This window comes from Triturus cristatus, chromosome 1_1 (assembly GCF_964204655.1).
Source record: "Triturus cristatus chromosome 1_1, aTriCri1.1, whole genome shotgun sequence".
In the NCBI taxonomy this organism is placed as follows: domain Eukaryota; kingdom Metazoa; phylum Chordata; class Amphibia; order Caudata; family Salamandridae; genus Triturus; species Triturus cristatus.
Window position 1 is genome coordinate 126435399 of NC_140579.1, and position 13486 is coordinate 126448884.

Sequence of the window (13486 nt, forward strand, 5' to 3'; positions counted from 1 at the left end):
CAGCGTTTTTATCCCGACACGCTATTCCTTTGCCCCCGCTGCCAGGCGCAAGACGCAGATTTCCTCCATATGTTTTGGTCGTGCCCAGGGATCCGGGCATACTGGTCGACTATCCACGAGAGCCTCCGGGATCTTACGGGGTTGCCCCATCTAGATACCTGGGAGTACTGCGCACTGGGAATAATGGGCCGGAAGAAGCGGCATAAAGTGCCCATACGATTTGTCTCCTTAGCACACCTCCTGGCTAAACGATGCATAGCTATGCATTGGCGTTCCCCTACGGGTCCCCTGCTGGCGGTGTGGAGGGGGGCGGTACTCAAATGGTCTACAGCTGAGGAGGATACCCTGCGGGAGGAGGAGGCGATGGGCTCACGTAAAACCCCGATCTCCCTGGAGTGGGCGCTGTTGCTGCATCAGTTTAAAAAAGCCCAGCCCCTAGCTGATCAGGCCGCGACCGTGACCGCCCCTACTGCCACGCGGCCGAGCGCGACACACACCCACCCGGAGGCCGCTCCCCCCTAACACTTTACACTCATCCTGGAGTGATTAGGTTCCTATCCACGCTGCACCGAGGTCTGCGCCTATACTGTATGTCCGCCTGCTTCGTCGTGCTGCGGCCAGGAGTTTCCAGTGCGCTGCTCCACCGGTTACCTTCCGGATCACATGTGATGTAGTCTAGCTGACCCTTCTCTAATAGTCCATGACTGCCCCTAGTTTCCTCCCCCCCTCCCTGGTTTGATCTTTTATACGGCCGACACCTGTTACATTGCACATAACTGCAGTAAAGATAATTATAAATGTCAAGATTGTATTCACCTGACTGAAAACATGTGCTTAACGATATTGTGCTCCAATACTGATATGTAACGAAAGTACTAACAAATGCCAATAAAAACAAGTTTCAAAAAAGGAAAGAGGCCGAAGGCCGAGTTCCTTTATAAGGTCATGGAAATCTAAGATGATTTGCAACATGGTTATCGTGTATGGCAAGGGGTCCTTTATTCCTTATAATACATGGTCACACCATCACCTTTCCCATAGACCACTTAAACCATTTGTGCTTAGCTCTTTCATATGAAAGACCAGCATAATTGCAAAATGAAGGATACAAATAGAATCTCTAGTGAAAAATTACACATCATAAAAGTTGTTAGATATTTGTTTCAAAATAATATTAGAATCTGATTAATACTGGTATGAAGACCTGGGGAACACAGAAAGTGAGGAGAGCTTTGGGAGCAATGTATGAAGACCAGGGGAGACATGGACAGCATGAAGAGCTTAGGGCAAACTGAGTATGGAGTTCAAGAAAGATGAACTGTGTGACAGTGAGAGAAATTGCCATTCACGTTATGTCATACCAAAAGGTAGCCCACAGGATTTAAACGTATAATTGAGTCAAACTGGAGGCAAATCCACTTGTCCCAGTAGGACAGGGCAACTCGAACCACGACTAAAGCTCTATCTTCACACGCCAAAGTCAAAAGACTGAACACGTTGAATCTTCAAAAGTTTTTACATTCCGAGTCCTGAAAGAGAAATGGCTAAAAAGAGACAAAGGTGCAAGTGGAATGGATAGAATCGCTCACATAATGCATGGAGGTTGATTTTCTTCCTCTCCGTGGAAACAAGTTAGAGAAGGGAATGGGGGCCCAATATTTATATATAAAGAACAGATGCTGCTTTGCTAAGCCAGCATTGGTAGCTACTTCATAAAAGCCCCCACTTCCCTCATTATCAGCACAAAGAACACACTCGCGCCCCTCCCTCCTATGGCATTGGCAAAAGGATGTCCTGTGACTGTAACATCAACATACATGTCCTACCATACATCCTACAGCCTTGTAGATAGTGGTTCCAGGTCATGCCTACCCCTCATGCTGACTTACAGCTGTAGGCTTATGGGCCACAGTGACATCACCCGGCTACAGCTTATGACACTAGCTGTATTCAAAATGAACTGGTTCTTGCATGCTGTATTTCACAATCAAAACAAGGCCAACACTTCTTGACTTATGTTGGACACCCAACGAAAATTGCCCAAAATACACTGTGAGCGTCCAAATTTGAATTAGGCCATGGAGTCCGTTGTACAAGAAATGTCCTTACTCAAGCAAATGGCTGGTGTTCTAGTTCCCTTTCTATCACAGCCAACTCTTGTACGGTTATCTAACAACACTACCTGGCTTAAAACCTTCTGGGAGGAAGGGACTCTAACGTGCCCTCGTGACAAGGTTAGTACAATCACTCATACTCAATGAAGTGTCATGGCGGACATTTTCTGCTATTTCTAAATAACAGCGACAAGCCCAAACAGCAGGCATCATAATGGCTAATTGCTTACAAACTCTACGATGGGAAAAGATACAAAAGCCAGGTGTAAACAGTCCTGGTGTTATTTGTGTGCAGTGCTTAATTTGAGCAGGTGGTTGCTGGTGGGGCACACTGGCAGTCCTTTTCACAGATCGGCACTTATGTTACCTCATTGGACATTTCCAGAAAGCAAACAAGGGAATAATGCACAAAGACGGGTAAAAAAGTCACAAAGATAGAAAGCAGGGCCCTGCAAGAGTGAGACAAAGGGGCAACGAGTGTCTGGTCGTGGATTAAAGGGGCACGAGATGGAGTCAAGACTATGAATCCTGGGCATTCAGTGCACCAGTGTCGGCTGTGGGCTTCTGAGCAGAGCTTTCGGCACTGGATGTGTGGATGGGTGAGTATCTGTTGGCAGTTCAGCGTTGATGACGTCTCTCAACAGGGCGAGCCTAGAGTCGCATTTTAAGTGTAGCCACGGTCATCCTTCCTCCACTGGAGATGGGGAGACACTACGTTGCGGTCGCAGAGATACGAAAGCAGTCAGACACTTCACAATCTGTGCTATAACCCCAGCCACAGATGAGGCTGCTTGGGTACAGTCCAGATGGGTCCTTGGGGAGGAAAAGAGACACTGCTAGGAGTCTGATACACATAGGGCCTCCACGGCATCACTTGGGCCCTGGTTGACACCTCCAATGGCAAAAAGACAGTTTTTGAGCACGATGGTGGAACAAGCACAGCGTGGCGTGGGCATTGGGGCCAGGGTCTCCCATTTGTTTTTGATGGGGTGAAAGGCTTCGGCAGATTCCATAACTGTTGGCTGGTTACCTGAAAAGTTAACACAAAGAACATTCAAAGCTGACAAACTAGCATGCATAAAACAACACACACTCACAGTATCAAATATGTAAGCTGTAGGATACTTGGCCTCCGCTCCCATTAAATGATTGTTCTACCAGTGCCACACCTCCTCTCCCATCTGACATGATCTCCATAGAAACCATGCTTTCTCACTCAGTGTGATACCTAGTTTACCACTCTTTCCCCTCTTCGGAACCACTGACATTTCAAGGGAGAACTTGCTATGTTAACTCTTCCCTATACTAGGAATTCTTGCTAGATTTCTTACCCTCAGGCACTAAAAGAAGGTCATTTCTTTTCCAGCTAGTGCCCTCTTCCTTTCGCTTTATTACTAAAATGTCTGCAGGACTGTTCACATAGCCTTCAAACTGCAAATTCTCGTTTGTTTCTTGAAGGCTCGAAAGGCAGATAGTGGTCATGATTCCACAATGGCTCACTGAATGGAAGTGACAGGTATATACTGGAAGAGCATGCCCTGCCATGCCTGCTGAGAAGCAGAGGTTTTATGAGTTGGAGTCCGCGTGCAGGTTGATAATGCAGCAGCACATGATGTGTGTGGAATTACTGGAAAACAAAAACTGAGAAACCACATTGTAGGAAACCAAATCACTGAAAACAAATTTTAAGGAAAGACAGTTTTAAGGAGGTACAAAAAAGCAAAACTTAAAGGAAACATTTCAAAGGAAATCCAAAATGGCAATGCATTAGAAATGGAGTTTAGGACTACTGTGGGGATTTGGGGTCAGGGATGTGTAATGTGTAGGGTGATAAGGGGTTTTTAAGGATTAGGAATAATTAAAGTTTGGGTGTAGAAAGAGCTTTTTAGGGTCCAGAGATGGGTGTAGTGTAGTGGGGGTGATGGGTTTCAGGGTTTATTTATTTATTTATTTAAAGGTTTTATATAGCGCTGGCTGGACCCGGGGGTGTCGGTGCGCTTTACATCAGTGAGTATAGTACAGGCATAACACAACTGTTCTTAACGTAGAATTCAGAAGGGATTATGTTACAAAGTACAGTTAGCATAATACAATTAACATGTGTCATACCTGAAGAGAAATATTAACATAAATAAAATGGATACATGTAATCAAATTATATACAGTAACACGAGATGTAGGGAAGCTAGGTGGTAAGAGGGTGGAGGGTGGGGAGGCGTGAATAGGAGGAGAGAAAAATAGACAAAGGAAGGGGAGGTAGTAGCTAAGGGGAGGGAGTATGGAAGGATGAGGGTAAGAAAAGGCAGAGGAGGGGAGGGGAAAGGAGGGGAAGTGAGAGAGTAAAAAAGTGGGGAAAGAAAAGGATTATAGACCCCAATATTTGTTGAGCAGGTGCAGTTTGAGGTCTTTATTTTAAGCTGATGTAGAAGGTGTTACAATGCAGGTCTTTAGGGAGGGCATTCCAGATTTTAGGGGCATTTCCAGAGAAAGAGCGAGATTATGTGTTTTTCTTTTTTGTCAGAGGTGGGACAAGGAGGGGAGCGTTGGTGCTTCTCAACAGTCTGGAGCAGCCCGCTTTGTTGAGTTTACAAGTGAGATACAGCGGGGCCTATTGGTGAAGGGCTTTGTGCGTAATGCATGCAATCTTGTAGGTGGATCTGCCTTCGATGGGCAGTAAGGGCCTTGGGGGCTGGGGAGATGTGGTCAAAACGTTTGCAGTGGGTGATTAGCCTGGCCACTAGCTTGAGGACAGACTTGAGTGGGGCTAGGTGAACTTTTGGGGTTCTGGAGAGTGTAGCTTTACCAGTCAGTTCTCGAGAGTGCTAGAGATTGGACAACCGATTTAAAGTCGTCAGCTGGAATGAAGGGTTTCATTTTCTTGAGATGACGGAGAGTGAAGAGCGCTCCTTTAGCTGAGATTTTTATGTGGGCCTGAAGGGTTAGGCTATTGTCAATGGTGATACCAAGGGATTTTACTGAGTTGAATAAGGAGAGTGGACAGTTGAGGGCATTAAGGTCAGAGATCCATGTTTGGATAGGAAGAGAGTTGTTTTTTGGAGGGAATGATTTCCGTTTTTTTAGGGTTGAGTTTGGGATGATTGGAGTAGAACCAGGACTGGATTTTGGTCAGGGTGATGTTAAGGTGCAGGACATCAGAGTGGGATTTTATCTTATAGTCAAGTTGGGTGTCATCAGCATAGAGGTGGTAGTTGATTCCAGCTTGTTTTAGAATGAGGGTAAGGGGTTCCATAAAGAGGTTAAAGAGAGAAAGGGAGAGAATAGATCCCTGGGGGACACCAAGGGAGACCGGTGTAGGATTTGAGAGGCAGTTACGGATTCTGATTTGTTGTGTTCAGTGTTGGAGGTAGGAGGAGAACCATTTGAGGACAGGACCATTGAGGCCAAAACGAACTTTGAAAGCGTTAAGTAAGGCAGGGTGGTTAACATTATCAAACGTGGCAGAGAGGTCAAGGAGAATAAGTAGGCAGGTCTCGCCATGATCAAGGGAGTGGTGAATGTCATCCACAATATTAAGCATGGCAGTTTCTGTACTGCAGACTTTCTGGAAGCCGGATTGTAAGGAATCTAGTAGGTTGAAAGTGTCAATGTGTTTGTCCAGTTGGAGCAGGGCACATTTTTCAAGGGCCTTGGAAAGCAGAGGGGGGTTGGAGAAGGGGCAGAGATTGTTAGGGTCATTAGGGTCGGCATTGGGTATTAAGAATGGGTGTGATTTGTCTGAGTTGAAGGGAGGCAAGGACACATCTCGTGGTAAGGGAAGAGCTGATGATAGTAGTTTAATAAGGGGCAATGATGTGCTTTAGTTCAAGGACAAGGTTAGAAGGAAGAGGAGCTTTAGTGTGTGAGGACGGTTTGAGTTTGGAAATTATGTTAGAGACTTCAAGCTCAGTTACGGGGTGGAAATTATGCCGGGGGCATTGTTTTTAAGCTGTGGCTCATATCTGGTGGGGAAGTGGCACAAAGGTGGGAGGAGGAATCGGTGGGGAGTAGATAAGGAGGGTGATTTGGGAGTAGTGTCAGTGGTACTGAGGGGGTTGGGAGGGATCTGATATACGAGGATGGATTGATCTATTTTGGCGATTTTTTCAGAGAAGAAGTTAGCAATTTCATCGCATCTATCGGTTGTGGCCGTCAGCATGGGTTGGGCAGAGGATGTTTGGGTTCGAAATATGTTGAACAGCTCCCTGGGTCTATTTATGGCACGATCAAGTTGTGAGTGGAAGAAGGAAGCCTTTTCAGTGAAAATGTGTTTCTTGTACGTAGATCGAGCGGCTCTGAGGCGGGCAAGATGGGCGGGAGTTGTCTCCATGTTCTTTCAGCAAGTCTAAGTGCCCGTCTTTCATTGTTGAGATTTGAATTGAACCAAGATTTGTATGGTACATCTCTTTGAGTTTTTAGTTTGGACAAGGCAATTTGGTTTAAGACATCGATGACAGTTTTGTTATAATGCTCGGTGAGTTTGATAGCATTTTGGGAGAGAGGGGTGAGAAGAAGTTGTGCTTGGAGTTTAGACTCCAGTTCACCAGGGGGATGCGGTTAAGATTTCTGGTCCATTTATTGGTTTTGAGGTTTTCGGTGAAGGTGGTGGGGGGTGGAACCATGGTGGAGATTGAGAATAAAATGAGGTGATGGTCAGACCAGTCAATGGGGATGATGTTAGAAAGGGAGGCTAGGTCATTGTGTGCAATGATGACATCAAGAGTGGCCCCCTTGGTGCGGGTTGGAGCATGGCAAAGTTGTTTAAGATCGCTGATCTCTAGAAGATTGGTGAGGAGGTTGACTGTGGGATTCTCCGTCTCATTCCAGTGGAGGTTAAAATGTCCTAGGAAGACATTTTTTGAGTTAAAAAGTGAGGAATGAGTAAGAAGCTCAGATAGTTCCTCAGTGAAGGGAAAAGGATCACCGGTAGGGTGGTAGATATTATGTAGTCGAATTAGGGGAGACCCTTGAAGCTTAAGTTCGGCTTCAAGGGAAGAGGTGTGGCGCCGCGGGGTAGAGGTGTGGCGCCGCGGCCAGGGCGACTGACTCCGGAATCTGGGAATCACGGTTCGATCCCTGATGCCGGCAGCAGATTAGCCCAGCACCATGTGACTCTGGGCAATAGCTTGCTTAATCTTCCCGACGGCCCCCAGCACCTAGAGACCCTTACGGGTGATTGTTCGCGCTTTACAAATGTGGATTATTATTATTCAAATGTTGCGCGATTAGAGTCCTTTACAAGGGAAAGTTGAAGTTCGTTTTTAAAGATTATAGCTAATCCACCCCCTATTCTCTCAGTTCTGTCTTTTCTGATGATAGAGTAACTGGGGAGAGCGAGTAAGTCCTGGTTGGCAGTTGAGTGGTCATTGAGCCAGGTTTCCGTGAGGAAGGGGATGTCAATAGCTTCGCTAAGGATAGTTTCAGATATTTCGATCGCATGTCGAACAGCCGAACCGCAGTTCACAAGCATGCAGGCGAGGGGTTTAGGGTTGTCTGTAGGGGAAGAGCACGAATGGATGGCGGTAAATTGGGGTGGGGGTCTGGGGGAGGCGCGAGAGGAGTGGTTTCTACAAGTCCCCACGATAACAGGAATGCTGGAGTGAGGGGGGAGGATAATTTATCGAGGAATTTGGAGGGTAAGATTTGCAAAGGTCAAGGAGGTCGAAGGAGAGATAGCTTGAAGCGCTGAGGGGCCTATGGGTACGGCAGTAGAGGGGAGTAGTGCTCAACGGTTTAGGGTTAGAGATGCGTTGTAAGCCAGGAGCAGGATAATTAGAACGGTTAATGAGGGATCTGGAATTGAGGGAGTTAAAATCTTCTCTCTTTCGTGTGAGTGCTGTCATCAGGGTTGAGAGATTGCTTTCTATGTTGGACAGTGTCTGGGTTAAATGAGTGAGGGGGAATGCGGTTAAGAAAGTGGTGGGAGATAGGGTATGTTCAGTGTTCATCAGGGGAGGAAATCTGATGCTAGGAGGGGGAGAGAGGCCGAATAAGAGGAGTGCTCAGGCTGTAGGACAAAGAGGGCCGAGGACAAGGAAGGGACATTCCTAGAGTCAGGAGATGTGGTTTGAGATGATAGGACGGCGTGAGGGGAGGGGGATAGACAACAGCGGGTTTAGGGGGTTGAATGCCGTTCGGAGAGGGAGATATTGGGGCCAGGAGGGGAGCATTGGAGGGTTCCAGGGGTGGGGGGGGGGGGGCAGGCGGTAGAAGTTTGGTTCGGGATAGCGTAAGGGGTAAGAAGGAGTCGGTCATTGGAGAGTGGGTGAGTTTGAGAGACGGAGTGTGTCATTGAGGAGGGAGGGACGCGAGAGAGAGTAAGTGATTGGAGGTCCTGTTTTGGGAGACAGCATTAGCAGCTGGGACGTCTAGGGGAGGGAGGGTTGGAGTCGAGGGGGAGAGCAAAAGGGCATCGAGAGGTTGGGAAGATGAGGGGTTAGGAGAAGGTTTGGATAGTAGGAAGGACAAGGTATTGAAATGGTGCTCAAAGATGGAGAGGTGGTGTTCAGAGGCTTGAATGAGAATATTACCAGTTTTAAATATGGAGATGTCAATTTCACCAAGAAAGGCTGGGGAAGGGATAGTAGACCATTTAAATCCATACGGAATTTTGCTAGATTTAGATACTGTTAGGTGGCGAAGGAAGATGCTTTTCCATTTGGAGGGGCGTTTAGAGTAGAAGATGTAGTTGGTTTTTACAGGGGAGGAGGCGCTAAGGTAGTTAGACAATTAAAGTTTCCTGGTGCCGAATCAGTAATTTATGTTTAAAGTTTTTGGAGAGATTAGGAGGGTAAAGAATGGTCCAAGTGTTGGGGCCATGTCTGATGAGGGTAGAGACATGGGGGGGGGTGGGTGGTGATTGAGGGGTGGCATGTTAGGACGATAAAGTAGCGGAGGGAGGGGGAAGAGAGTGAGGGGGGAGGGATGTGGAGGGGTGAGGCAAGGGGGTGAAACATCCAGGGGAGAAGGGTAGTAGCGGGAGGTCAGTATTAGGGGGGTAAATAGAGAGATAGGGTGAGGTAAGGGGGTGAAGAATCCGTGGGAGAAGAGTAGGAGAGAGAGGACAGTGTTGGGGGGAGGTATGTAACGAGGAAGGGCGAGGGGAAGATAAGAGCTTAGAAGGGGAGAGGGGAAAGGAGTAATTGAGCCAGGTCCGTGCTAGCTGGAAGACAGGTGTGTGAGTCGGGTAAGAGAACAGAGAGAAAGTTAACAATCAGAGTAGGCACAGGAAGAGAGGGAGGCCAGTGCTAGGGGGAAGAGATAGTGGTCAGTGCTTAGGAGTAGAAAGGGTGGAGTATCAGTGTAGATACATAAAGGGGGTTAACAATCTGAGTAAGCACCGGACAATAAAATTACAGAAGCATTCACGGGCAAAAGTTACAATAAAAGTGATCTGAGGGTGAGGGTTTCAGTATGGAGTAAAACGCAGGTCGATCGATTACAAAAACTTGCACAGGCATGAGTAACAATCAAGTTACTGTCAAAAAGTAACAGTCGATCACCGTCAGCGAATTAGGGTTCCGGATTGACTATAGACAGAGAGGAGAGGCTGAGGGCAGCACGGCGGCAGGCCGTCAGCGAGGCTCTAGAGGTCACTCAGTTGCTTGGGTGGAGGCCAAGCAAGGGCAGGAATAGCGGCCGGAAGGGATGTCATTCAGGGATTAGTATTTTAGGGTGATAAGGAGTTCCTACGGGCCATGGTTTGCTTGTGTTTAAGGTAAGTGAAGGTTTTTAGGGGTGATGAGATGGGTGTAATTTGGGTGTGTGGAGATGTTTTAAGGGGTATGGGATGGGTGGGGTTTAGGTGTAGAAAGGTGTTTTTAGGGTTCATGAATGGGTGGAGTTAGGGGTAGTAAGTGACTTTATGGTTCAGGGATGGTGGCTTTTTTAGGGAAGAAAGGGCTTGTAGGCTTCAGGAAATTATTAATTTAGGTGTGGAGAGGGATTTTAGCAGGCAGGGATTCATTGTGTTTATGGGTTGTGAGGGGTCAAGGATGGATGGTGTTTGCCGGTGGTGACGAGTGAGCGCAATAAAAGCATCCGAAGTAATTGTTTAACAATGTAAAAGGAAATGACGTAAAACACTTAAATAAATATCTCTGACAAAACTGTTTCTGAAAGTAAGACCTGCAACCATTGAATTTACACTTAAAAAATAAGCATTCAAAAAGGCAAATTCCACCAAAAAGACATTCTATGAATTGGTTTTTAGGAAAAGGTAAACGCAATTAATTCTAAAGAACTTCCATTAAGCAGTTTAGATGAAATAGTTTCTCAGTAATGGTATTCCATGAAATCGTTTTTCTATGAAATCATGTACAACCTCAGCATAGGGCTATCTTTCACGTACTTTGACAATGACACCTAGATGCTTTGGTTTTAAATGGTCAAGTCTTTGGAAGGTGATGGGTGCAATGGCAGAAAACGTGTATGGCCATGTCAGACTTAGCCAGGAATATATGGTTTCCCATTTTAGTTTCAGTTATGATTTCAGATCTGCCAGCTCACAGCTTCCGCCATCAGTCACATAATATAGGTTTGCTTTACCCTGTCACACTCTGAAGAGCCGATATCACGTAGTGAAGACCAAGTGAGCTGGAAACCCCTACTCAAAGTGGGTTTCAAGTTCTTGTGTGGAGGCAGGTGGGTTCAGTAAACCTTTTGTGTTTTTGGTCAGGATGGGAGTGGCTATTCCACCCTTAGAGCCCCCTCCAATTTCATTCCAGTCCATCTCTGACTGTGAAGGTCTGAAAGTGCCACCCGCATTTCCAGTTCCTCAGACACCCCACTTCCTCTCAAAGAGTGAATTTTTTTTCCAGATTGGTAGGTATGTGATTCTGGTTAGGCCATTTCAATCTTTTGTCTGTCCACAGAGCATATTTGCTCAAGAGAAACTACTTTGTCTTGAATCATAAGTGGGAATCCTCGAGAGGAGAGAGATTTGCAGGTTGAGGATGGCGAGACAGTAAATTTATTGCAGGGAAGTAAATCATCTAATTAAGGATAATTGCTAGTTTTAAAATCAAGCCACGTCTTACAGGCACATGGGAGCAGTAGGAGTTATGAGATTTTGCTGAGATATTAGGGTAGTGAATCTGAAAGAATCGGACATCTTGTTGCAAGCGAGCCACTGTTTCCCATTAATGGACACTTATATTGAGCAATTCGAACCAGTCATGCCACTACGCTGCAGTGGTATTTGTGCACCCCTGTGGAAGGCACACTCTCAAATGTGTGCACAGATCTAGTACAAACATGGTAGCGTAATGTCTCACAAAGTTTGAGTTTCGGGAACATGACAAACACATATATCATAACAGCATACGGTGTACATCTGTTTATAAAACCAAATACCCCAATACCACAGTCTTAGGGTAAATAGCTGAAGATTAATGCTTTGTTGATGGCTAATATTAAGACCATTTCTTATCACAGTATTGGCTTTTTTTCATTTTTTAAACAAGAGTAGGTACAGCGGACGATCAATACAATATATTTACACCGTTCCATTACCATTACCTTATCCAGGTCTCATCACCCAAGAACTGGGCTAGTGTCTAAGTGCTGAGCTCTTCATCTCACCTCCATGTCTCACTCAACCTCAGTGATTCCATGGTCCAATCCAGGAGAATACAGGATCTGAAGTATAGCCACCTAGGTGGCACTAGAGGTTTGTGGTGGAGAATTTGAGGAGTTGCACAGAAAGGCAGATGTCCATTTTAATAAACTATGCAGGCCTTTGTGCCATGGCATTTACATGGCCAGGTGCCCTCACTGAAGGCAGCACAGATACATGCTCTCTGGAACTGCTTAATCTTTCTCTACAACCTTTGTTCAGATGGCCAATTTTTAAGTGAATTACAGGCTTCTTAAAGACTCATACTGTCCTAAATAGATACAGGTTGAGAGACAAATAATTTGTGTTGGTACCCTCCATACCTCCCCTACTGATTTGAATAATTTCTGTATGAAAAAGTTACTTCCCTTTGGTAATGACCTACCTGTTTATTCCTTATTTCTTGAATATCTACAGACATCCAGACTGGAATTGGAAATTTTCCATAGCTCTGCCTGTAGGTGGTGGCTCCATCTTGCCGCTGGAAGTGGCACAGGTGTGACATCAATGGAGCTATAGCAGGCCACGTTGGCTTACCAACATCAGTCCCCCATCCACTTTTTTGTGCCACCAGAGGCAGAGATGATTACATTATATTGATTGTTGAAGTGATGTGCATCCAACTAACTTGAAACCTTATAAAATGAAAGTCCTATGACCATACTTCAGAACGAGGAAGTGGGCTGGATCGATGACGATCTACACGTAACTAGAGTATCCAATAAAAGGAATATGTTACTTACCCTGTAAGCATATATTTGTAGCGTGTAGTACTGTCGATTCATCTGCCATTTAGTGATGGGCTCGGATGTTTGCAACTTGTTTTTCTTCAAAGTCAACATGTGAGTCACAAGGTAGTGTTACTCCTCCTATAGTCTGAATTGTGTATGGTCATCTGCTCCTTTGTTAGATTGTATTTGGCTCATCGGGTGGGCTTAGGATAGGAGCAAGAAATTAAATGGTAAAGATGAACATGCAAGGTATAGTTGATGAAGAATTATTAAGTCTAATAGTGTGTACATCATCGAGTACCTTTCGGGGAGAAGGATGGGTGCGTATGTATCTACAGCACTACACGCTATGAATGATGCGTACATAGCAACATATTCCATTTGTAGCATGTGTTGGCTGTAGATATCTAGCCTTAACATTGAATGGAATGTTTCCCAGAAAAGCCCCTGAGGCTCCTTTTTTGCATGTAAAATGAGCTTTTAGAACTGACGACAGCACACGTTTTATGCAAACAAATGATGAACGGAATGCTGAATAAATCACACATTCACTATCCATCGTTCTTCTGCTCACTACGCCACCCGTTTGGCACTGTGGTAGGAAGTTTGTATACATTTTACTATCCATTTTGAGATTCGTGCTTTAGAGATTGGAGAACCTTTTTGAGGATTGGAAAGGCTACAAAAAGCTGTTGAGTTTTTAGAATAGGTTTAGTTCTGTCAATATAATACATCACCACTCTTTTACAATTGAGTGTGTGTAGAGCTCTTTCCACCACCGAGTCTGGTTTTGAAACGAAAGCTGGGAGCTCAAAGGTTTGGTTTTCATGGAAAGAAGAAACCACCTTAGGGAGGACTTTTTTTTTTTTTTTTATTAGTACCAGTTTATCAGGATAGATTTGGAAGAACGGTTCTTCGAAAGAGAGGGCTAGAAGTTCACTGGTCCGGCTAAGAGATGCTATTGCTATTAAGAAGAATACTTTCCAAGTAAAGAACTGTAGTCCATATGAATGTAGTGGTAAAATGGA

The 13486-nt window shown here is 45.4% G+C and overlaps 1 protein-coding gene across 4 annotated transcripts in view; it reads right to left on the bottom strand.

Annotated features, from left to right (window-relative positions):
* Positions 1–974: 974 nt before the first annotated feature.
* KLHDC8A (kelch domain containing 8A) overlaps positions 975–13486 on the bottom strand; it is a 228369-nt gene continuing 215857 nt past the window's right edge. For all 4 annotated transcript variants that reach the window (XM_085614222.1, XM_085614197.1, XM_085614333.1 and 1 more), the window contains one exon: positions 975–3144. In XM_085614222.1, the coding sequence (XP_085470348.1) occupies positions 2951–3144 (194 nt within the window). In that variant the 3' untranslated portion in view covers positions 975–2950. The remainder of the gene's footprint in view (positions 3145–13486) is intronic.